The sequence below is a fragment of the Mobula hypostoma genome, chromosome 11 (genome assembly GCF_963921235.1).
Source record: "Mobula hypostoma chromosome 11, sMobHyp1.1, whole genome shotgun sequence".
Lineage (NCBI taxonomy): Eukaryota > Metazoa > Chordata > Chondrichthyes > Myliobatiformes > Myliobatidae > Mobula > Mobula hypostoma.
In genome coordinates this window covers 70,203,742-70,230,169 of record NC_086107.1, presented here as the reverse complement: position 1 = coordinate 70,230,169, position 26,428 = coordinate 70,203,742, and the positions used below count along the sequence as shown (strand labels likewise).

Genomic DNA, 26,428 nt, shown 5'->3' with positions numbered 1-26,428 from the left:
AACTATAACTTGAGTTTTGTCCATAAAAACGGGGAATTTTGGAATCTAATCAGTGTTTAAAATAAAGATAGAGAATATCCTCTGATAGGGATATATTACAGTATGGCATAATCTCATAACAAAACAAAATCAATTAAAAGACCCTGTCGTAAAGGATTGAATTAGGAGACGAAAAACATGGACATTGGTTAAGACGACAAGGAATGGATAAGTTATAGTTATAGGATGAGACTGAAAGAGCATTGCAGTCAAAGGCTGTGGAAAGTTTTTTGAGAACACATATATATGGTATAACAGAGAATGAGCTGAAAAGTTAGAGACATGACATTATGAATTACAAATGTCAGTGAGTAGCAAAGATATATACACACAACAGTAGAAGGAGGGTAAAGCAAGTTTCTTAAGAGATGAAACAAAGCTAATGTGGTTTGATGGAACAAGGACCCCAGAGTTGATAGGTAATAGATATCAAATATAACCTTGCATTGTCTGGTTTAACCTCTGTAGCAATTATTTGAAATGACTAAAAGAAACCTGTATATTATCAGAGTTTAGAATACAGTGTAATATTTGAGAAGCTATTGGTTTTGTTTGAGATTTGTTTCTTGGGTGATGCAACTCATATCATTACTATTTATGAAAATTACATTTTGTGGTGGCTAATGGGTGACAATTATAAAAGTGCAGTCTGATTGAAGTTTTATATAGCTGCAGCATAACTTCCTTATTCTGGTACTCAACACCCTTACCAATGAAGGCAAGCATGCCATACAGCTTCTTTATTTCTTATCTACCTGTATAGCCACTCCCAGTGAACTGTTGACCAGGACCCCAAGATCCCTCAGTATCTCAATGCTATTAAGGGGTCTACCATTAACTGAATACTTTCTCCTTTCATTTGACCTCCAAAAATTCAACACCTCACACTTGCCCAGATTAAACTCCATCTGCCACAAATTTGCCCATATCTGTAGCTAATTTATATCCTGCTGTATTCTTTGATAGTTTCTATACTGAACACAGCTCCAGTAATCTTGGTGTCATCCACAAACTTGCTTCTCTACCTATCTGCATTTTCATCCAGATCTTTGATGCACAGTGGATTCCGGTTAATCGGGACATATCGAGACCAGTGTGTTTTGATCCAATTAATCAGCTGTCCCAATTAGCCAAAGTTTCATGGAAATTCTTTCAGACCTCACTTAATGCTGAGGATGTGCTCCTCGGAGGTGGAGCATTATGTAAATCAGTGCTATCTGGGGTCATAATAACATTATATAAATGGACAACTGTGCCTGATTTTAAAAAATTCAAACCCAAGATATATGATATATTATTTTATATATACACATTAATTCATGCGATAACAAACATGCAGATAGGGCTAACCTGCACATCTGTGGAGCAGCATCAGCGGAGGGAAGCGAGTGGTGGTTACATTTTAGAGGAGAGACCAGGCTGTGGGTCCTCCTCTAACTTTGGCTTCTTCTTCAAGTAGGCGTCGAGATTTGATTGCCTCTTCTTACGTTTCCTCTCATGAAGCAGTTCTCAGTACCAGGAAATCATGTTGAGAACACCTCGCTTTGCCTTATTGCTTCACTCCCAGTCAGGGTCATTATCGATGAACTGGTCCATGAATTGTGTGATTGTGGTGGTGCCAGTGCTGAGGAATTTTGTTGTGAGGTTTCTTGCTGGTGCTTCCTCTTCTCCATTCATGTCCTCAGATTCGCCAGGATGGGTTGCTCTGCCAGTTCTCAAAGCTCTTCGTCATTAAGGTTCTCACCATGAGAATGCAGTTACTCTTCAACATCCCTATCATTAACATCCTCACACCATATTACTTGTAGTTTCGCATCCATGTTGATACTTTTCTTAGACAACTTAGGCTACGTCCACACTAGACCAGATAATTTTGAAAACGTTGGTTTCGTGTAAAAGCAATAAGCGTCCACACCAGACATTTTTGAAAATACCTCCGTCCACATTAGAACGAGTATTTGGGTGAATCTTCTCCTACTGGGCATATGCAGGACACATCTACAGAAAACAAGCGAAAAGGAAACGGTATACTTGGTGCGTGTTTGTCCAGACTAGAAAAACTTAAAAGGAAATTACCAAACGACAGACAGTTGTTGGCTGTCGCGCAGGAGGACTTAAAACTAAAAAAAACAAATACTGGAGCATATGGAGGCAATCGAGAGGGAGTTCATGGACAATATGACCCGGCTGATGACGAACATTGAAAAACTGACTAACTTTGTTGCAGAGGGATTTGCAATGATGAGGAATATGATGGCTCCTTCCAGTACTTCTCACCACCACAATACCAGCCTCACTGCCACTACAATAGCTACACATACGGACACACAGACCCCCAGGTGGCCCCACCAACATCTTCCCCACTCCCACAGAGGGGTCACCCTGGAAACATTTGCTACAGCCATAGTCTCTTCACCGATGAAAGGAACGACAGGTTTTTAAAGACCTCTGGTTACCCTGTACACACTACAATGCCCAACTGGCGTTTTCAGATTTAAACACTCTGGAGAGCGTTTTTGAAAAGCTCTGTTTTCGGGGGAGGAAAATGCCATTTCAATGTGGACAGAGGGTCAAAATGAAGAGAAAAAGCTTTGGTTACGGATTTATCCGGTCTAGTGTGGACGTAACCATCATTGTAAGTTGCAAGCTGCTTTCCAGGCATTATGGGTGGAAAAGTGGAGTAAATTAGTGAGGGAGCCAGAGAGGCAGAGCATGGACTATTAGTGATTGGCTGTAAGTGTCTCAGAGCGCATGTAAAGCGCTTTCATTGGGTGATTGAATGTTTACTAAAATGGCGGCTGCTCTTAAAAAGTTTTAAGTTTTGTTTAGAATGAACTTTTGTCATTTTTTAAAAAATTAATAAAGAATTGAATTACAGTGTTGTAATGAATCAGTTCTAATGTGCATCTGAGTTTAGTTAAAAATGTATTTTAAAAAGACAAACTACCATTTATCTCATTAACATTATTTATTCAACTCAATCAGATTTGATATCACTGGAGTATATTGTGAAACTTGTTAACTTTGTAGAAGCAGTACAATGCAATATATGATAACTATAGGGGAAAAACTTAATCACAGTGTGTATGTGTATATATACACAGTGCAAAATAAATAAAAGAAAGAGTAGTGAGGTACTGTTCATGGGTTCACTGTCCATTTAGAAATCAAATGGCGGAGAAGAAGAAGCTCTTACTGAATCATTGAGTGTATGCCATCAGGCTTCTGTACCTCCTTCCTGATGGTAACAATGAGAAGAGGGCATCTCCTGGGTAGTGGGGGTTTTTGTTGCTGGGAGCCACTTTGCTGAGGCACTGCTTCATGATGGAGCTGACTAATTTTATAACTGTCTGCAGCTTACTTCGATCCTGTGTAGTAGCCCCCCACCCATACCTGATGGTGATGCAGCCTCCATGATACACCTGTAGACATTTTCGAGTGTTTTAGGTGACGCACCAAGTCTCCTCAAACTCCTGACGAAATATAGCCACTGTCTTGCCTTTATTATAGCTGCGTTGATATGTTGGGACCACATTAGACCCTCAGAGATATTGATACCGAGGAACTTGAAATTGCTCATTCTCTCCGCTTCTGATCCCTCTATGAGGATTGGTTTGTTGTCCCTCATTTTACCCTTTCTGAAGTCCACAATCAGCTCTTTGGTCTTACTGATGTTGAGTGCAAGATTCTTGCTGTGACACCACTCAATTAGCTGGTGTATCTCACTCCTGTATGCCCTCTCATCACCATCTGAGATTCTGCCAACAGATAAATTACAGAACAAATTAGACTACTAACAATATTACTACAGTACTATAAAACTGTCATTTCTAATAGTTATCAATGGAGGAATTCATTTGCACTGTACACTGCCGTGTTCATTTGATTGACTATGAACAAAATCAGCACAGGTAACTAGTTCAGATAATGGACTGGCTTCATACAATGATTTTGGCAGTTGTATTCTCCAAATCTTCATTTTCATTGTAACATTCAAGATGATTGTCAATACCTTCAAATTCTTCATAGTTCCTAACTTGTTGAAGTAGTGCATTGTCTTGCTGTTTATTTCTCACTATCAGTGACAAAAAAAATCACTGGTTTTTGAACACAAACACACACAGCTGCTGCTATTTAAAAATTGTTCGCTCTAAGCACAGTGTAGTATTTGGCAGCCACACACACAGGGCACCCAACGAACTCTAGTTAGAAACTTCAACAACAGTCTCCTGCCCCATTTAAGTGGTTTAACAAAGGGAATCGCAGCTATTTTCGATAAAGTTTTGTTCTTCACAAATTATCCCAAATATGCGGCTGCTCTGATTACCAATGGCCGAGTTAATGGGAATCCACTGAATATCATAACCAAAAGAGGTCCCAGCACCACTCATTGTGAGACACCACTGGTCATGGACCTCCAGCCAGAATACAAGCCTTCCACTCCTATTCTGAGTTATTTGGACAACCCAGTTCTGAATATAAATGGCAATCAAAGTACTCTTAGTATCTTGGCCACTTGCTTTCACTCAAAGCACAAATTCCCTCCTTTACCCTTGAGTGGACCTACCCACTCCTTAGTTATCCACATTTTTCTTATGTATAAAATGCTTTGAGATACTCCTTGATCCTGCATACCAGGGTCATTTCATGGTCCCTTTTGACCTAATCGCTTACTTGAGCATTTTCGTGTTTTCATTATAATCTACAATAGTTTTATTTTAGCTTCCTTTTATTTCCTCTCTCAGGTCATCCAAGGTTCCCTTACCTTACCATCCTTGTCCTTATTCCTTACCAGAGTGTACCAATCCTGAACTCTGCTCAAATGATATTTAAACAAGACCCTCATGTCAGGAGTGGACTTGTCTGACAGCAGCTGCTCCCAATCAACACCCGTAGCCCCAGTCTTACTCTGTCATAATTTGCTCTCCCCCAATTTAATGCCTTCCCATAAGATCCAATTTTATACTTACTCATAACTATCTTAAAACATAATGAGTTATGGTCACTATTCTTAAAATGTTTAACCGCTGATGTTTGTAACCCAGCTTGGCTCATTTCCCTCTAGTTGGACTCTCCACATACTGTTTCAAGATCCCCTACCCTACATTAAGGAAGTTCCAATCAAAACTGGAAAAGTGAAAGCCCACTCTATAGCTACTCTTGGTTTCTGCATCTTTCCACTATCAAGTATAGAACAGATGTTTATATGCGTGTAGGATCCATGAAAATGCTGAATGTATCAGCAAAAGATTGAGTTAGCCATACAAGCCCATCAGTGTTTGCAACATTTTGTGTATGAGGCTCATTATTGTAGGTTTTTTGGTTAAGTTAACACTCTTCAGGAAGTGTTTGGCGAAGCATAGCAGTTTAGGGTCAAACTCTGGAGGAGCAAGTGCTCCATTGTGGTTACAAGCTCTCCAACAGAAAGTGATGTAATACTAAATTGTAGTGTAGTTGACATCATTTGCATTGTATGTCTGTAAACAACTGTGAAAGCTACAGGCAGTCCTCATGGAAATTACATAGGCTTACATTTCCTTCATGTAATTATAGAATGTTTCCTAAAGTAACTTGACAGATGAACTTTCCTCAACCCTTAATTTTTTTCCAATGCATTGAGATGGGCTTTTTGTATTCTTGTCTTTAGACCTGTCAGTCACTTAGCCATCAAGTTTTACATTTGAACGTGAAATACCTAGGCTCCTTTTATGACTGGAGCCTGTGTTCTTATTAGTACTTAGTTGCATAGATATTAAATCCAAGAAATTTTCAATTGTCATATCTGACTAATTTGGATAAAATACCTGTATGGCAGGAATTAAAAAGCATCAAAATTTTCTCTTGCTAAAGTTACTTTGAGAAGTATTTCAGAATTAAATGAAGAGAATATGAGGTTGCACAGTTTTAAAAGAAGGAAACTAAAACTGATTACAAACCAATAATTATTTTAAATTTAATTGGAACCTATTAGCATGAGAGCCAGAAAGTCATGTTGCAACTGTATAAAAGCTTTGGTTAGGCTGCACTTGGAGTAGTGTGTGTAACTGCGCTTGCCCCATTACAGAAAGGATGTGGACGCTTTGGAAAGGGTGCAGAAGAGGTTTCTCAGGATGCTGCTTGCATTAGAGTGTATTAACTGTGAGGTGAAGTTGGACAGACTTAGATTGTTTTCTCTTTAGAGGGGAGGTCTGATAGAAGTTCATAAAATTATGCAAGGCATGGATAATGGTAGACAGAATCATTTTCCCCAAAGTAGAATGTCAAATTAAAGAGGGTATAACTTTAAGTTGAATTATGGAAATTTAATGGAGGTGTGCAAGCAAAGTTTTTTTTAACACGGGACCTACTGTATCAAAGGTTAGAGGAAGAAGGCATGGAAATGGGATTGATAGGGAAAATAAATTAGCCGTGATTGAATGGTAAAGCAGACTTGATAGGCCAAATGGTCTATTTGCGCTCATTTGTCTAATGGTCTTATGTTGACAGGTGTTGTGGTGGAAGCGGATAAGATAATGGCATTTAACAAAATTTGTGATAGGCACATGAACATGCAGGCAATGGAGAGATGTAGAGTAGACGTGGTCAGTGGAAGTGAGTCGCGTGCTGTACTGTTTTTTGTTCTACAGAAAATGTGTGGCAGGTTGACCTGTTTAAAGACTTTCAGAGATGTCACTCACTCCAGTATGACCTGGCTAGTTCCCGGGACTATGCTATAAAAGTGGCACAACAATGATTAATTAGATTTTTAGGTGAGGGTTTATTATGCTTTCTTCTCAGGGAAACTTGTTTACTGTCAATGACATAAAAGACAGACTTCAGTTTTACCACAAATTTCACCAAAGCAATGTAGGAACTTTGGTAATAAAAATACTTCACAACAATGATAAGCTGCAAAATCTGAAGGATGTCTGGAAAACAGACATACCACAAATGTATGATACCCAACTTATACAAAGCAATATAGAGGTCTTACATAATTAGTCTGTATAAACTGGCAGATTCAGGAGAGCGAAGAGCATTCCACTTTCCAGATTAAGGACGCCCAGGTTACAATGGAGGATAATATTAACGTATTAAGAAATTTCCTTAAACCATCACAGCAAAGGCTGAGGCAGTTAATCAACTCATTCTCTTGATACCCTAAAACTCATTGGATTATTTTAGAAAAGCAATATGATGTTTTTCTTCTACTATTACTGTGCCCATCGAGATGAACATCTACACTTTAATATTTTATAGAACAGTGTACTGATAGCAACTAAACATTGCCCATCAATTGTCAATTGATATTTCTAACTTTGCATGTAATTTCTACTTAGTTGCTATCAGTACACTGTTCTATAAAATATTAAAGTGTTCATCATCATATGGTAGATATCTGCTCAGGTTCTGTTTTAGAATGCCTCTCTTTTGTAAAGTTTGGATATTTCCAAAGGCTTACTGACATCCTTAGCAAAATTTCACCAACGTAGATCTAATTAATAAAAATATCTGTCGTGAAAATAAATCATTCTGAACACTGTAGATGGACAGTGCTTCATTCCGCAGGAAAAGTATACTCTACTGAGTGTAACATTTTTTTCGTTATTTATTAAGCATGAATTGTTCAATCTTTTAGCTGTACTTCATAACTGCGTATTTTCCAACACACTCAATATCTACCAGCATATACATTTCCTAAACTTCTGCAGATGCAGAGGATGACTAAATGTGGATGTTCCTGGCAAGGCTGAATTTGTATTGCCCTTGCCTACTTTTCTGCATCACATATCATCCTTGAGAGGGCAGTATAAGTAATGTGGACAGGAGTTCAGTCTGGGCCGAGTGGTTGAGCTGATGCCTGCTAACTGACATGTAGTCTGACATGTTAAGTGTGCATCAGAATGGAAAAAGTACAGAAAATATTTATCTGTTGCATTTATTGAACTGGTACAGTATCTTGTTTATCTTTTATGTTGTAAGTAACACTCTGATTTTAAGACTACTATTCTGGCCTCTGGAGGCTCAGTTCATTTTGTATGGACATTACTTCCAGTACATAAACTGTTTTTATATAGTTTTCTGCAAGGGTTAATTTGGATTTAATTTTGAAGCACACTATGGAAAGACATCTGCCTTCGTCCGTAATTGCCCTTGAACTAGCAATATCTTTTCGCGAGTTAGATCTCATTTAAAAATCCTGAAGGAAGCTTCCATCTCGGGTGATTTTTGATAAGGTATTTAATGTACTGCATAGCTTTGTATATATACACTGCGAGGCCAGTAGAGTGAAAAGTACCATTTCTTCAAAGGCATCACCCACGGACTGGAGACACATTTGAACGCAGTACATGACAATGTCAGCTTCTGACCCAAGCAACGTTAATCCTAGAGACCTGGAAGTCAGGTCAGAAAGTGGCACGTCGATTGCATCTTTGTGAAGCTCAAAGGAATCCACAACTAGCATAGCTGCAGCAGGAAACTGCGCCAGAGCAGAAGCAGTAAAAATAAGAACAGCATATGCTGAACTCAGAGTTGAGATGCAAATGGAGAAAGCGCATGGACATGGAGGAAACACATGTATAGATTACATTAAGTGTGCTCAGGGAAGAAATTGAGGCTGAGGCTTTCTGAGCAGAGGTAAAGCAGCTGTTGGCTTAGAAAATGGCAAGTCTACAACCAGAATCAGTCATGCTTTGCCATCACAACAACCAAAAAACTTAATAAACAATATGTCCAAATGCATTCTGGCTGTGAAAAAGACAGAGCTCAACCTCTACAAGGATAAGCTGTCTACACCACGCAGCTAACATGTCTTTCATACAGTCCAGGTATTGACAGTGAAGGTCTACTGTAGCAAAGGCCCACAACATCCACTTCTGCAGTTATGTCACTGCAAGAAACCTTAGTCAAGAGTTGCTACTGATGCCAACCCCATTTGTGCAGACATGAACAAACTGAGTTTTCATCTATCCCAGCACACATCTGGCAAACCAGTCTGCACAATGCCCTCATTCAGGAGCTGCATTAGATTTTATTCAGTATCTGATTTGTCGAGACCTAATCAGAGCAGGACTATAAGTGTTCGACAACCCGGTCTGCCTGTTATCTATCTTGGAAGCCAATCTTTCACAATGCTGTGGAAGGGCTAAATCTCAAACCTAGCAAAGAGTTAGACCTTCTCTAAAAGTGGCTTGGGGAATCTCTACAACATAATTAATAATAATAAATACTTCATTGATCCCAAGTGGAATCAATAAAGGTTTAAGGCAGTGCAATCCAGCTACAGGTTTGCAAATGCTGTGGCAGAGGGTGGACAAATGCTATTACTCTCCAGAGACAGTCGAAGAAACTCTCTTCAGCAAACATGATCATTTTCCAAAGCTCTCTCACAAAGAACCATGTAAGCTGCAGGAGCTCACAGGTCTGTTGTCGGACCTGCAAGTTGCTTAAAAAAAATGAGGGTTACCTACCAGGACTGAGTTTTTTGGACTCTGCAAGTAGAATAAACCCTATAGTGGAAAAACTACTAAACAATGTGCAAAAACAGTGGATAACTAAAGGTTTTCAGGTATAAAACTATCTGCCATTTTCATCCTTTATCTGCTGCCATGCAGAAATGCAAAGTTACCTTCATTTTATGCTGTCAACTTTTGGTAACGCTTCATTCAAAGAGAGGTCTCCAGCAAAAGCATGGAAAACTAAAACCCCTGCCACTGTCAACAAAACTGAAGTAGAAAACTCCATCATGAATCCTAGTAGACAATGTCCAATACATAGGAAACCTCACCCCTTCAGGAAATGCAGAGGATTCAGAGAAAAACTGCTCACAGTTTGAAGACGCTTCCTAAAGGGGTGCTCATTATGTTTCAAATGTTGAGCTTTAACAGCACACCAAACAAACATTGTGAAGCTATTGTACACTGCACTGAGTACAAACGTGACCAGCACATATCAGCACTTCATGCAGGGTCATCACCTTAGGCTATTACTGGTTCCAGCACACCACAGCAGAACACAGCAGGGAGGCAGCTGAGCATCCATCAGATGTAGCAATTTCCTAATGCACAGAGGTATGTGGGAAAGGGTTCCAAGGTAAGTCCTGCTGCAAAATAATGACTGACTAGCATCCACCCAGAAAGACGTCCTGAACAGAAAATAAAGGCATATGTGATATTGGCTGATCAGATCAACATGTTATTGGCAAAATCAGCAGTATTTGACACATTCAATATTCAAAGTTCTGCTTCCCCGTACACTGTAAAGACATGTTATGGAACATCAGAAGTTGCCAGAAGAAGGCCCAGTGGATTTGTCATGGAGTCAGTAGAAGGGGAGGCCTGCTTACCCTTGCCAACCCTCATTAAGTACGACCATATTCTCAACAACAGTGATGAAATCCCAACTCCTAAAGCTGCACATGGCCATTCACATCTTAAGGACCTAGCTGAACAGATTCCCCCAGTTGACTCTTCTGTTGAGATTCTCCTGTTGTTTGGCAGAGACACCATCCATATACATAAGGTATGCGAGCAGCCCAATGATCATGGACTTTCTCACACAGCAGACCGCAGCAAGTCAGAATTGGTAAGCACACCTCCACCACCCTCATCTCAAAAATAGGCACCCCGCAGGGCTGTGTGCTGAGCCCTATGCTCTACACACTCTTCACACATGACTGCACCCCCATCTACACCTTCAATTCCATAATTAAATTTGTGGACGATACCACAACGGTTGGCCTGATCTCGGAGGAGGATGAAACAGCCTACAGGCTTGAGGTGGATCATCTGACGGAGTGGTGTAAGGACAACGACCTGGTCTAAAACAAAAGAGATGATCATTGACTTCAGGAGATCAAAGGACAGAGTACACCCCCACCCCCCACCTCCATATACATAAAGAGATCGTGAAAAGTATGGAAAACCTAAAGTTCCTTGGAATTATATTGTCAAAACAGCTGACATGGACCACCAACACCTCGCTGCTTGTAAAAAAGGGCACAACAAAGACTCTACTTCCTCAGAAAGCTGAAACAGGCCAAACTCCCACAAAAGCTGTTGCTTAACTTCTACAGATGCACAATTGAAACCACCCTGACCAAAAGCGCCACAGTGTGGTATGCCAGCTGCACAGCCGCTGAGCGACAAGACCTGCATCGCGTGGTGAAGGAGGCCCAGCGAATTGTCAGGATGGAGCTCCCAGGACTGGACACCATCTATTCTAGCAGACTCAGGAGGAAAGCAATCAGCATAACCAGAGACACCACACACACCAGCCACTCCCTGTCTGACCTGCTGCCATCCAGCAAAAGGTTCAGGACACTAAAAGCCAGAACAAATAGACTGAGGAACAGCTTCTATCCCAGAGCTGTTGTCTCCATCACACCACTCCCACAGAACAATGACTGAAACTGTGAGCACACACAAGGACGCAAATACTTGCACTAACGGCACTTTGTGCATTACTGTAATATTCTGGTGCTGCTGCAACTTATTTTCTGCTACTTATTTATTTAATACTGTTTTCTGTTACTGTCTTGTTTTTATCTACCGCTTTATTTAATTGCCTGAGAGGAAGCCAAACAGAGTTTCATTATACCTATGTGTAATGACAATAAAGATCATTCAATTCAATTCAATTCATTCCTGGGAGCTGAACTTGAATGCTAAGCAATATATAAATGAGTTGATATAGGTCTGAATATGGGTACTTAATTTTGTACTCTACCAGCAGCGCAGATCTGAGGCTTGGGTGCTAACTCCAGCACCAAGTGAAAATGAAGCAGGTCTTCCTTTGTGCAGACACTGAGGCCCCTGGTATAGTCTTAGCTGGGAACAAGTCCCCTTTCTCGTCAGTGTGGCTTTGTTACCTTTGGGATTGTGTCAGCACTGGCAGCCTACTGGACTCCCAGAGTCTCTTTGCCAGCTGGTGAGTTTCATCAGCCTCTCTGCACTTACAGGCTGTCAGAGCTCAGTGTGATCAGGGCCAGTGGCATTCACAAACATTTAATAATGACTGGGTCAGTTCAATAATAAATAAAAATTCTGTTAAGAAGATTAAGAATAAATATGCTTAAAAGCATATTCCTATTCTAAAATATAAATGTAAAATGCTGAAACTATCCCCAAATACCCTGACCTGGAGTTACACGCTGACTTCGGTTCTTTGTGGTAATGGGACCCGCTCTTGGGGTCTCACGACTGACTGTTATTCAATATACCAAGGACGCAGCCTAGAAGATTAGTGTGCCTTCCGAGTTCCGGGGTTTCTGGAGGTGGGCGGACTTGAGGTCGGTGCCTTTGCGGGTAATTGGTGTGTCGTTGGAGATGGAAAATCGAAAGCAGCAAGCTGGCTGCTGGTTGTGTGCCCAGAGACCCGAGTTCTTTGGGCAAAGAGCTCGGAAAAAGCAGCACAACGGATTTTTAACAGTGTAAATCAGCGAGTTGTTTGTCATGTCTCCCCTCTCGCTGTGAAACAGAGACACCTCTTTTTCCCTTATTACAAGATCACAAGACAAAGGAGCAGAAGTAGGCTATTCGGCCCATCGAGTCTGCTCTGCAGCTCCCCCATGAGCTAAACTATTCACCCATCTAGTTCCACAAATATAAAAGTACATTCTAGTTATGGGGAAGAAAACGTCTGTGGTATGTCGAGTTACCAGGTGAACGAGTAGTCTTTGGGGTACTGCTAGTCTGTGTCTTTATTGATGCTTTGCTGCACTCTTGAGTGCTCGGTGGGGGGTGGGGGGATCATTGCTTTGCTGCTGCTTTGGCGTGGGAGGGGGAGCTGTGGAGATCTTTGGGGTTCTGACATTTATCTGTCATTCATTCTTTGGGGCACTCCTCTGTTTTCATGTATGGTTATGAAGAAAAAGAATTTCAAGATTTATATTGCCTATCACACCAACAGGTCAACAGAGGATGCCATCTTCACGACACTTCGCTCTGCCCTGACCCACCTGGACAGCTCCAACCCTTATGTCAGAATGCTGTTCATTGACTTTAGTTCGACATTCAATACTGTGATCCCCTCCAAGCTGATCATCAAACTTCGCCAGCTTGGTATTGGCTCATCCCTCTGTAATTCCACCTTGGACTTTCTGACTAACAGATCCCAATCAGTTAAGTTAGACAACCCCTCCTCCTCCACTCTCACCCTGAACACCGGCGTGCCTCAAGGCTGTGTACTGAGCCCTCTTCTGTACTCCCTTTTCATCTATGACTGCGTTCCTGCACATGGTTCTAACTCCATAATCAAGTTCGCAGACGACACCACCGTGGTTGGCCTGATCAGAGGGGATGACGAGACGGCTTGCAGGGACGAGGTCCAGCATCTGGCCATGTGGTGTGCGACAACAACCTGGTCCTAAACACCCAAAAGACCAAGGAGATCATTGTGGACTTCAGGCTTGCTAGGAGCCACACTCATGCCCTCATCTACTTCAACAGAGCTGTAGTGGAGCGTGTATCAAGCTTCAAATTCCTTGGTGTCCACATTTCCGAGGATTTCATTTGGTCCCTGAACTCTCCATCCTGATCAAAAAGACGCAACAGCACCTTTATTTCCTGCAGAGCATGAAGAAAGCTCACCTCTATCCCAGAATACTGAAGGACTTTTACTGCTGTACCATTGAGAGCATACTCACCAACTGCATCTCAGTGTGGTATGGCAATTGTCCAGTATTGGACTGCAAAACACTCCAGCGTGTGGTGAAAACTGCCCAGCAGATTATCAGCACCCAATCGCCCACCATTGAGAACATCTACCATAAATGCTGCCTTGGCAAGGCGAAAAGCATTATCAAGGATGCAAACAACAGGAATTCTGCAGATGCTGGAAATTCAAGCAACACACATCAAAGTTGCTGGTGAACGCAGCAGGCCAGGCAGCATCTCTAGGAAGAGGTGCAGTCGACGTTTCAGGCCGAGACCCTTCGTCAGGACTAACTGAAGGAAGAGACAGGGATGCATCTTACCCTAATCATGGACTTTTTACTCTCCTCCCATCCGGTAGGTGCTATAGGAGCCTCCGCTCCCGCTCCAGCAGGCACAGGAAGAGCTTCTTCCCTGAGGCTGTGACCCTGCTGAACCTCACATCACAGTGCTAAGCAGTATTGCACCCATATTGTACTGTCTCAGTACTTTTATATTTATGTGCTGTAGCACTTACTTTTTATTGCAGTTATTTTGTAAATAACACTATTCTTTGCATTTCTGGTTAGATGCTAACCGCATTTCATTGCTTTGTATCTGTACCCAGCACAATGACAAGAAAGCTTAATCTAATCTAATATTGTATACATTTCTCTGATATTAAACGTACCTTTGAAATATTTTTAATAAACGTGCCTCTTTTCTGGTTTAAGATGGTGTTGGTGGAAACACAGTGATGCCTTACTGGCAGCAAACAAACCTACTTCCTACTCCATTAATCACACATTTTTCTGGACAGTGATCACTGCAATCAATAGCCTCTAACTTCCCTTTCGGATGTACTTTTGAACTGCCTGAACAACCTAGCATTTTTGTTTTGTGAGCTGGAGTCTTGAAGGTGCAGCGAGGTTGCAGTGTGGCGTGTTTGGGCAAAATTGAGGCAGTGGGGCCTGGGTTCAAGAGCAAAGGATGAGCCAATGTTTGGCCATTGCTGGAGCGGGCTAGGGGACCGAATCAAAACAGCAGGGACCAGAACCAAGAGTGAGGAACTAGTCAGTGTTTGGCTGATTGAAGGGCTGGGCTAAGTTGAAAAGTTCGGGGTGTCGGAGCCAGAGGTGAGGGACAGACAGGTGTTACGGTAGTAGCTCGGTGAGGTTTACTCGTCTCTGTGCTGTACTGAGGCTGTGGCCAGCAACTAACGGGATCCTGGACTGGCTGCAGTGATGAACAAACTTCATGGCTCTGGACTCACTTTGCTCAACTCCAGTTCTGAGTGCGATTTGTTTACTTTCTATTGATTACATTTGTTCTTTTTCACACATTGAATGTTTGATGGTCTTTTTTAATGGATTCTATTGGGTTTCTTTGTTTTGTGGCTGCCTTTAAGGAGATGAATCTCAAGGCTGTATATAGTATGCTGCAACTGTACAGGGTACTGGTGAGGCTGCATCTGGAGTACTGCATGCATTTCTGGGTCTTCTTACCTCAGGAAGGATATACTGGCTTTGGAGGTGGTGCAGAGGAGGTTCACCAGGTTGATTCCAGAGATGAGGGGGTTAGACTTTGAGGAGAGATTGAGTCACCTGGGACTGTACTCGCTGGAATTCAGACGAATGAGAGGAGATCGTATGGAAACGTATAAGAGTATGAAAGGGATAGATAAGACAGAGGCAGGAAAGTTGTTTCCACTGATAGGTGAGACTAGAACTAGGGGACATAGCTTCAAGATTCAAGGGAGTAGATTTAAGACAGCAATGAGGAGGAACTGCTTTTCCTAGATAGTGGTGAATCTGTGGTTTTCTCTGCCCGATGAAGCAGTGTAGGCTCCCTCAGTAAATATATTTAAGACAAGGTTGGATAGATTTTTCCATAGTAGGGGAATTAAGGGTTATGGGGAAAAGGCAGGTAGGTGAAGGTGAATCCATGGCCAGATCAGCCATGATCTTATTGAATGGCGTAGCAGGCTTAACCGGCCAGATGGCCGACTCCTGCTCTTATTTCTTATGTTCTTGGGTATACATTCTTTGATAATAAATGTACTTTGAATGTTGAACTTTTTGAATTCTCCCTTTAGCTGATTTTTGTTTGTATAGCCATTGCAGCAGGCTTAGCTGGAGAGGTAGAAGGCATGTAGAATACTGTGTTATCCATGAGGAGTGATCAGAAGTAATTACCGCTGGCTTAAGCCGATGCCAGCACTGACAACCATGACTTTCTCAGGTGTGCCTGGGTAATTCTTGGAATAATTGGTAGCACAGGTGCTAAAGCCACCTTTCTGAACTAGAACACGAGCTGTATTGTTGTGGAATCTTACGGATGAGAAGTGCCACCTACCGGTGCAGAATAACCTACAAAGTTTTATGATCAGTTTTCAGGAATACCATGGGTGTTTTGTCAACCTGCAATCAGCACGTCAGGATCATCAAAGCGGGCAAACTGATGATTTATCTTCTAACATTTATTTCCAACGTGGAAAGCATTTCTGCCTGCATAACTGTAGGGTCTATATTCTAGATGTAGTCTATTGGTCACTGGGCATTCTTTTGATAAGGTCTATGTAGTGTGAATTCAAATTCTTTCTTGACAACTTACATTGTTTCCTGTTGCTTCCAGGGCACATTCTCTGAAATTCCTTCCAGTAATGTTCGGCAAGTCATTGCACGGAGACTAACGGAGTCCAAGACTACTATCCCCCATTCATATGCCAGTATTGATTGTAACATTGAAAAAGTCTTGAAGACAAAGAAGCAGCTAGCCAAAGGTTGGTTTTGTTTTCAACTTAACAATGTTTTCAGCTTGTTTTCTGTCTCCCTCCACAGATATTTTTCTTCTAAATTTTAGACCTTCTTCTAAATTCCAGAAAGCATCAGGCAAATAAAATAGCTATCAGATAAAAACATGTTAGCTCAAGCAGCATGTGAAAAGAGGATGTGGCACCCACATACAGAAAATTTGGTCATCAGACAGGATGATATATACCACCCCTGAGAGTATTTGCAATGAGCTGACTCAGGGCCTTCTCAGCCACAAGTTAAAATGTTTGTATACATAGCACCCTTTTGACCTTTTCACCCCTTTTAGCTCCCTAGATCACTATGCTCAGGCAACCTCAGGTCAAAACCTGCAGACAACAGTGACTGAGAGTTCATCTGAGCTCACAGATCTCTGGTCAGTTCTATATAGAAGTAGAGTATTGACTTCAAACTTAAGGGCTCCCTGATATGGGATGTCCACGCTAGACCGATTCTGCACAGAATAATCTCTTGCTATTATTAACAAATTACTTAATCATAATTTCAGTTACAGTGGGTGCCTGGGTAATACGTGCTGAAGCAGTTTTGCATAAAAACAGTGTGCATTCCAATTCATTGCAAATACAAAGGCCTCATCAAGAGAATTAAATGGCAGCATTGAACAATAACTCTGTTTTACTGATTTACATGCTTCTTTCAAACCCGATGTGGTTACTGGTTTGTTAATATTTCTAGTGATGAGATCAATTTCTTCTAGCTTTCACTTCTGTACTGGGTGCAGAGAAGTACTTTCCCATCTGAACAATTTCCTATAATGAACACGAGAAAGTTGCAGACACTGGAAATCGAAAGCAGCACACACCAAGTGCTGGAGGAACTCAGAAGGTCAGGCAGCATCTATAGAAAAGAATAAACAGTCGACATTTCAGGCCAAGACACTTCTTCAGGACTCATATAGTCTCTTATAATGGATTTTTGATGATTTGGTTTTTGGCAAACAAATAGTTATGTCAGAAACAGTTCAAGCATAATGAGTGATCAACACTGAACATCAGTTTAAAGTGAAGCAACATACAATCTGCTGGAGTGATACTAGGTTGGGAAGATGAGCAGTTGTGGAGTTGGAAGACAGTGGCAGGTGAATGATGGATGCCATTCCCCTTTCCCCCTCTATGCTGGCCATCTTGCCTCTCCACTCTCAGTCCTTATGCAGGGGGCTGTGATCTGAAACTGTACAATTTCTTTCCTCCAACAGATGCTGATCAACCCACTCGAGTTCTGTCAGACGCTCGTGTATTACTCTAGACTCTAGCATCTACCGTGTCTCCATTAGTATAAGCTTTTGATGTATCATGGAATTCAGTTGATCCTTATAACAATGTTAACTAGGAATCATTTCACACCTAAGTCATGGATATCTGCCGCAGTTCCACTCATTATGCTTTCCGTTCACAGGGTAGAGGATACATTCCTGCCAGCAATAATGAACTGTCATGATGATTATCATGTTTGCGGTCAGAAGTGTTGTTGCACTCAAAGACGTGCTTAATACCATGCAATTTCTGTTGGCTTCCTCTCCTTCAGCCTCCAGAGGGAAAACCTTCATTAAATCTTACACATCTGTTCAGCCAAATCTACTGCTCATCGTCAGTGTTGAATATCATCTTCAGTCCATGTCTAATGTGCTGTTGCTTAGATCACAGTAAATTTTCATTCACATTCCATTGAAATAGAATTTTTTTGATTTTGTAAATTAAATAAGATTTCTAACCCTTTAAAACAGGGGTTCCCATATTTTATCATGCCACAGACCATTAAATAAGGGGTCTATGGACCCCAGGTTGGGAACCCCACTTTAAAGGAATCAGTTACTGAGTTTCCAATTTTACTAATTGAAAACACTAGAGCCCCCTTTGTACTTGATGTAACTTTGGACTTCGTAGCAAATTTAACAACAGCTGATTAATCTGTAGAGTGTAAATCCCATGTTGTATGTTTAGAGCATTTTTTTCTGTAAATTCAGGCTCTCATAGAACCATAGAAACTACAGCACCAAAACAGGCCTTTTGGCCCTTCTTAGCTGTGCCGAACCATTTTCTGCCTAGTCCCACTGACCTGCACACGGACCATATCCCTCCATACACCTCCCATCCATGTATCTGTCCAATTTATTCTTAAATGTTAAAAAAGAACCCACATTTCCCACCTCGTCTGGCAGCTCATTCCATACTCCCACCACTCTCTGTGTGAAGAAGCCCCCCCTAATGTTCCCTTTAAACTTTTCCCCCCTCACCCTTAACCCATGTCCTCTTTTTTTTCTACCCTTGCCTCAGTGGAAAAAGCCTGCTTGCATTCACTCTATCTATACCCATCATAATTTTATATACCTCTATGAAATCTCCCCTCATTCTTCTATACTCCAGGAAATAAAGTCCTAACCTATTCAACCTTTCTCTGTAACTGAGTTTCTCAAGTCCTGGCAACAACCTTGTAAACCTTCTCTGCACTCTTTCAACCTTATTTATATCCTTCCTGTAATTTGGTGACCAAAACTGAACACAATACTCCAGATTCGGCCTCACCAATGCCTTATACAACCTCATCATATCATTCCAGCTCTTATACTCAATACTTTGATTAATAAAGGCCAATGTACCAAAAGCTCTCTTTACGACCCTATCTACCTATGACGCCACTTTTAGGGAATTTTGTATCTCTATTCCCAGATCCCTCTGTTCCACTGCACTCCTCAGTGCCTTACCATTTACCCTGTATGTTCTACCTTGGTTTGTCCTTCCAACATGCAATACCTCACACTTGTCTGCATTAAACTCCATATGCCATTTTTTAGCCCATTTTTCCAGCTGGTCCAAGTCCCTCTGCAGGCTCTGAAAACCTTCCTCGCTGTCTACTACACCTCCAATCTTTGTATCATCAGCAAATTTGCTGATCCAATTTACCACATTATCATCCAGATCATTGATATAGATGACAAATAACAATGGACCTAGCACTGATCCCTGTGGCACACTACTAGTCACAGGCCTCCACTTGGAGAAGCAATCCTCTACTACCACTCTTTGGCTTCTTCCATTGAGCCAATGTCTGATCCAATTTACCACCTCTCCATGTATACCTAGCGACTGAATTTTCCTAACTAACCTCCCATGTGGAACCTTGTCAAAGGCCTTACTGAAGTTCATGTAGACAATATCCACTGCCTTCCCTTCATCCACTTTCCAGGTAACCTCCTCGAAAAACTCCAATAGGTTGGTCAAACATGACCTACCACGCACAAAGCCATGTTGACTCTCCCTAATAAGTCCCTGTCTATCCAAATGCTTGTAGATTCTGCCTCTTAGTACTCCCTCCAATAACTTACCTACTACTGACGTTAAATTTACCAGCCTATAATTTCCCGGATTACTTTTCAATCCTTTTTTAAACAACGGAACAACATGAGCCACTCTCCAATCCTCTCAGCTTTTAGATCTGAAGGGAAGTGGGTTCCAAGAAATGAGACACCCTAGATTTAGGCAGAAGCACTAATTTATTTTGCAAAATGAAGGAACCCTTTCTTTCATTTTAAGTTGCTTTAGAACTATGCAAGTTGTTAAATGGAGACCAACACACACAAAATGCTGAAGGAACTCAGCAGGTCAGGCAGGATCTATGGAAATTAATAAACAGTTGATGTTTCAGACCGAGACCCTTTGGAGAAGGTAGAAGCACATGTTTGTGTTGTTCTACATTATCATGAGTTCACTTGGGATGTCCAGGGAGGGGTAGCACCTCTGGTGAAGGGGCTTGCCAAGTCCATTCCAGGGCAGTTCTCACTTGTGGCTCCAAGTAGCTGTTTGCATGCAACAGTGTCCACACCACAGTACACCGCTTTGACAGTTGGACTAAACCAGGTGTGGGTAGCCGGCAGCCTCATACCCCGTTGAGACAGGGACATGCTTGTCTTAATATGCAAAATCAGCTCTGCTGAACTGGGCGGTTGAGATCCAAAGTGAGATGCAATGGCCAGGAAGGCAGTTCTGCAATGCCTCATGGAGCTCCAAGGGCATGACAAGGCACAGAAGATGTAATGGTCATCCATTGCAACCAAAGAAGACCCTAGTTTGTACCACTGGACCTGGACGTCTGAGGTCGAGAGAGTGGAACTGCCCCAGTGCAGCGGCTTTACCTTTTTAAAAACTCCTGCACAGGTTTCCTGTCATTGTCAGATACGACGAACAACCGGCAGAATTGGGTTTATGAAAAGCAATCTGGCAAACAGTTGTAGCACCTTTAGTCTCTTACCATTTCACTTTACAACTTAAAAGCATTGATTTCCTGTAAGATAATGAAACAGCTTAAATAATCTTCCCTGTCATCTTACGAACCAGATGTGGGTAAGAAACTAAAGTGACTGATCTTGGAGACTTGTTTGTCTGAAACATACACGTCTCCATTTTGCTTCAGGCCACAGCTAGCTCTTACCACTGGAACTTCGAGCACATTGAATGGCCATATATAAATGCATATATTGTTTAAGTAATTGAAGGCAAAACAAATGAAAGTAGAATATGCAGCAAGTTATTCATTAAATTTGTCAGCCTCTGCAGAGTGAGAAACAAAATTAATATTTCACATCTCCCATATATCTGAAGCAAAACATAAAAAGCTAGAAGAACTAACAGTCGTAAATCTGTTGACCAGATTAGTGCTCTCACTTGGCAGACTGACCTTTACCTCAGAGATGTTGATGCCATCTCACTGATACCTCTTTCTGTATATCTGTCCCTGAGTTGAGGACCTACTGCTGAATGGCGGGCCATTGTCTCCCAGTGTTTTCCTGTTTGTATCAGAATTAACCACGAGCAACTCGTGATATAATCATAATGACTTAATGAGCCCATTGTCCAGATCAAGGTATTTAACTTATCCTGTTGCAACCATTCCCTTTGTTCCACATGTCCCTGTTTTTCTTTCCATGGATGCAGCTTGGCCTCCTGAGTCTTTCCAACATTTTCTGATATTTTGGCAATTTTTTTTACTTTAGATTTTTCTGATTTTGTGTTTTTTTTTGTCTCAATCTGTTTTGTTCTGATATAATACCATCAACCTGTCATGCTAACTCTATTTTTTGTACTTGTGCTAGTGGAGTTGCTAAACATTTTTAGCATGCTCTTTTATTTCAGGTTCCAGCAACTGCACTATTTATGTTGCGTAGTACAGAACCAGCTTTTTCTTGCTCTATCCTGTTCTATTAACATTTCTTCCAGACGAGCAACATCATGTAACAAGCCTTGACACTTTTTCTCACCAGCGTCCTCACTATTTGTGCCATTCATTCCCTATTGGTCTACACTTCATTTGCAAGTATTGCCTTTGTTCTCTCCCTATTACTTCTAATTGTTCTTACTTCTTGAGAAAGAGTCACCACCAGAAATTTTGACTGTTTCTCTCTTCACACGCTACATGACCTGCTCCAGCAGTTTTGATTTTGTTTCCATTTTCTAATTCGAGCAGCAACTCCCACCCAACCAGCCCTCACTCACTCCAGTATGCTAAAGTGAAGCATTTTCTTATGCAGATCCTGTAGAATGTTTTCTCATATATAGTCAGGGTATTAATCAAGCTCTTAAGACATATAATCGTGCTTTACTTCCCAAATACAGTCTGCAATTTTTGGCTGCTCGTGCACCAATACTCTACAAAAGACTGTTATGTCTGTAGCAAAAGGTATCACTTGTGCCACCATTATGTCTTTATGTTCTGCCATTTTACAGAAGTGATTGAGGCAGATACAGCAGTATAATTTAAGAAACACTTAGATAGGTAGATAGTGGGATATGGGCCACATGCAGGAAATTGGGGCTACCCAGGTTGGCACCGTGGTCAGCATGGACTTGTTGGGCCGAAGGTCCTGTATGCATGCTGTATTGCTGTATGACTATATAACACAGTATTAAACTGTTACAAAGGAAAGCAGTGTTGGACCTGGTAAAGTGCATTAGATATCGGATAGTAAAGGTGGAGACAGTCCTTAGACAGAATGTTCCTACCCTCTTGAACACATTTTTATAAATTAGCTCAAACAACAGGAATTCTGCAGATGCTGGAAATTCAAGCAACACACATCAAAGTTGCTGGTGAACGCAGCAGGCCAGGCAGCATCTCTAGGAAGAGGTACAGTTGACGTTTCAGGCCGAGACCCTTCGTCAGGACTAACTGAAGGAAGAGTTAGTAAGAGATTTGAAAGTGGGAGGGGGCGATTATAAATTAGCTTAACATTTTTATAACTTAGTTATAAATGAACTAAAGTTCATACTAAAAATGTGCAAGTTGAAGTGTTCTAATAGGATTTAATAGTAGAATCATTAAGCCGCTTTGTTTAATGTTCTGTAATGGGCATGGAGAAGTAAAGGAGACTTAAAATTTCTGCTGAATAATCTTTCTTGTCTTCAGAATCTGTCAATAATTTCTCTAGTATGCTTGCCTTTTTCTTCCATTTCTATTCCAGTACTGAACATTATGCAACTAATTGAAAACTTGGATTTGTATCACATTTTCAATGTAGAAAAACACCCCTACTACCTCAGAGCGATATCACAAAAGCAATAATAAAAATTAATATTCCACCAGGAGAAGGCTGATAATTTGACAATGCAGACATCAACTATGATGTGGTGTCACATTCATACAGTACATGCCGGTGATCTTGGGAGGCTCCTTGCTATAAAATTATTTTAGGAAGGATCTTTATTTTAATTCTTCGTTCAGACTGTTTCCTCCTCTTGCACTCAAGATAGGGCTAATAAATGGTGACTCTTCCCCTTCTTTCTTCCACCTTCCCATCACTCATGCCTCATGCACTCTCAGCTGAAGGCCTCCAAAACCAATCTGATCTCTGCACCAACAAACCTTGTGATAAAAAGGCTCCTGATTGTAAAGGTCTCCACACTTTGGCAAATTTTGCAGGCCCTCGAACCAAACCATCATTGGTGCTAACCTTTTAGCAAACAAGAGAAAATCTGCAGATGCTGGAAATCCAAGCAACACACACAAGATGCTGGAGAAACTCAGCAGGCCAGGCAGCATCTATGGAAAAGAGTACAGCTGACGTTTCCGGCCGAGGAACTCAGCAGGCCAGGCAGCGTCTATGGAAAAGCGTACAGTTGACATTTCTGGTCGAGACTCTTTGTCGGGACTGGATAAAAAAAATCCAGATGTAGTCTGGGTTTTATGTAGTCCGGATGAAGGGTCTTGGCCTGAAATGTCGACTGTACTCTTTTCCATTGTTGCTGACTGGCCTGTTAACCTTTTAATCTATCTTTGCTAATACTATTCTTTGCCTCTGCTGATGACCACTAGTTTTGTCTTTCCATACAAGCGAAAATACTCTTTGCTTTTACTGTCATAGAACCTAGAACAATATTGCTCGGGGTATTCCTTTCAGCCCACAATGTTGTGCCAATCTAATTAAGTTAGTAATTAAAATGGCCAACTAAATTAATCCCTTCTGCCTACACAATGTCCATCTCTACACTTCTTTCACATTCATGTGCCAAACAGCCTCTTGTACATCTTTGCCTCCACCACCACCTCAGTTGTCCATTCAAGCACCCACCACTCTGTAAAAAAAGCTTGATCTGCACATTGCCTTTGAGCTTACTCCTTTCACCTTAAATATATTGCACATATCAACTCCGAGAAAAAGATACCAGCTGGCTACTCTATATATGCCTCTCAAAGTTCAAAGTAAATTTATTATCAAGGTACATATATAGAAACATAGAAAACCTACAGCCCTTCGACCCACAAAGCTGTGCCGAATGTGTCCTTACCTTAGAACTACCTAGGCGTACCCATAGCCCTCTATTTTTCTAAGCTCCATGTACCAATCCAGCAGTCTCTTAAAAGACCCTATCGTTTCTGCCTCCACACCGCTGCCAGCAGCCCATTCTACACACTCACCACTCTGTGTAAAAAAACTTAGCCCTGACATCTACTCTGTACCTACTGCCAACCACCTTAAACCTATGCCCTCTCATCCTCCATTGCTCCAAGGAGAAAAGGCCGAGTTTACTCAACCTATTTTCATAAGGCATGCTCCCCAATCCAGGCCACATCCTTGTAAATCTCCCCTGCACCCTTTCTATGGTTTCCACATCCTTCCTGTAGTGAGGCGACCAGAACTGAGCACAGTACTACAGGTGGGGTCTGACCAAGGTCCTATATAGCTGCAACATTACCTCTCGGCTCTTAAACTCAATCCCACAGTTAATGAAGGCCAATGCACCGTATGCTCTCTTAACACAGAGTGAACCTGCGTAGCAGCATTGAGTGTGCTATGGACTCACACCCCAAGATCCCTGTGATCCTCCACACTGCCAAGAGTCTTGCCATTAATGCTGTATTCTACCATCTTATTCGACCTACCAAAATGAACCACCTCACACTTATCTGGGTTGAACTGCATCTGCTACTTCTCAGCCCAGATTTGCATCCTATCAATGTCCCGCTGTAAACTCTGACAGCCCTCCACACTATCCACAACACTCCCAACCTTTGTGTCATCAGCAAATTTAATAATCCATCCCCGCACTTCCTCGTCCAGGTGATTTATAAAAATCACAAAGAGAAGGGGTCCCTGAACAGATCCCTGAGGCACACCTCTAATCACCTGGCCTTCATGCAGAATATGACCCGGCTACAATCATAGATTCAACCTGAGATTCATTTTCTTGCAGGCATACTCAATAAATCCATAATAGAATAATAATCATAATAGAATTGATGAAAAATTGCACCAATTTTTGTGTTCAACCAGTGTGCAAAAGATGCAAACTGTGCAAATACAAAAAGAAAGAAATAATAATAATAAATAAATAAGCAATAAGTATTGAGAACATGAGATGATGAGTCCTTGAAAGTGAGTCCATAGGTTGTGATTAGTTTTGAGGGGACGACAGTATTGAATGTTGAGCTGTAGTTGATAAAGAGCACCCTGATGTATGCATCTTTGCTGTCTATATATTCCAGGGTTGAGTGAAGAGCATCTGCTGTGGATCTGCTGCTCCAATAGGCAAATTGGAGCAGATCCAAATCAGTTGTCAGACAGGAGCTGATATGTTTCATCACCAACATCTTTGTCACGGTAGATGTAAGTGCCTCTGGATGACCGTCATTGAGGCAGGTTACCATGTTCTTTGGCTCTAGTGTAATTGAAGCAGGTGGGTACGTCAGAGTTCTGAAGTGAGAGGTTAAAGATCTCACTGAAGCCTCCATCTAGACGATCAGCACAGGTCTTTAGTACTTGGTCAAGTACCCTGTCTGGTCCAGGTAGTTTTCATGGGTTCACCCTCTTGAAGGTTGCTCACACATCAGAGACTAAAATCACAGGTTCATCAGGGGCTGTGGAGGTTCGTGATGGTTCTTCCGTGTTCTGATAGTCAAAATGAGCATAGAAGGCATGGAGCTCATCTGGAAGCGAAGCCCTGTTGTCTCCTATATCACTTGATTTAACTTTATAAGAGGTGATAGTAGTGCCACAGCTATCGAGTATCCTTCATTAACTCAAGTTTAGTCCAGAATTGCTACTTCACCTGTGAGATGGCTTTCCAGAGATTGTACCTGGACCTCTTGTAACCTTCTTGGTCACTAGACTTGAATACCTCTGATCTGGCCCTCAGCAGATTGTGGATTTTGTGGTTCATCCAGGGTTTCTGGTTGGGAAAGACTGAATGATTTTGTGGGGGGGACACTCATCTACACTGTTTTAATAAGGTCCATGACAACCATCATATATTTATTTAGATCCGCAAATGAGCGCTTGAACTCGGCCCAGTCCACTGACTCGAAGTAACCGTACAGTCTCTCCGCTGCCTCCCGCAACCACCTCCTTGTTGTCCTAACCTATGGAAGTTTGCTGTTTAGTCCCTGCCTTTACGTAGGTAGGGGAAGGACAGCCCAGTGATCCGATTTACCGAAATGCAGTCTAGGCATGGAACA

General features: G+C 41.6%; 1 protein-coding gene across 1 annotated transcript in view; it reads left to right on the top strand.

The window, feature by feature from the left end:
• The window catches only part of pdhx (pyruvate dehydrogenase complex component X), a 257,338-nt gene that overhangs the window by 136,292 nt on the left and 94,618 nt on the right, over positions 1-26,428 (top strand). The window contains exon 7 of the mRNA XM_063062249.1: positions 16,287-16,434. Within this exon, the coding sequence (XP_062918319.1) occupies positions 16,287-16,434 (148 nt within the window). The remainder of the gene's footprint in view (positions 1-16,286; positions 16,435-26,428) is intronic.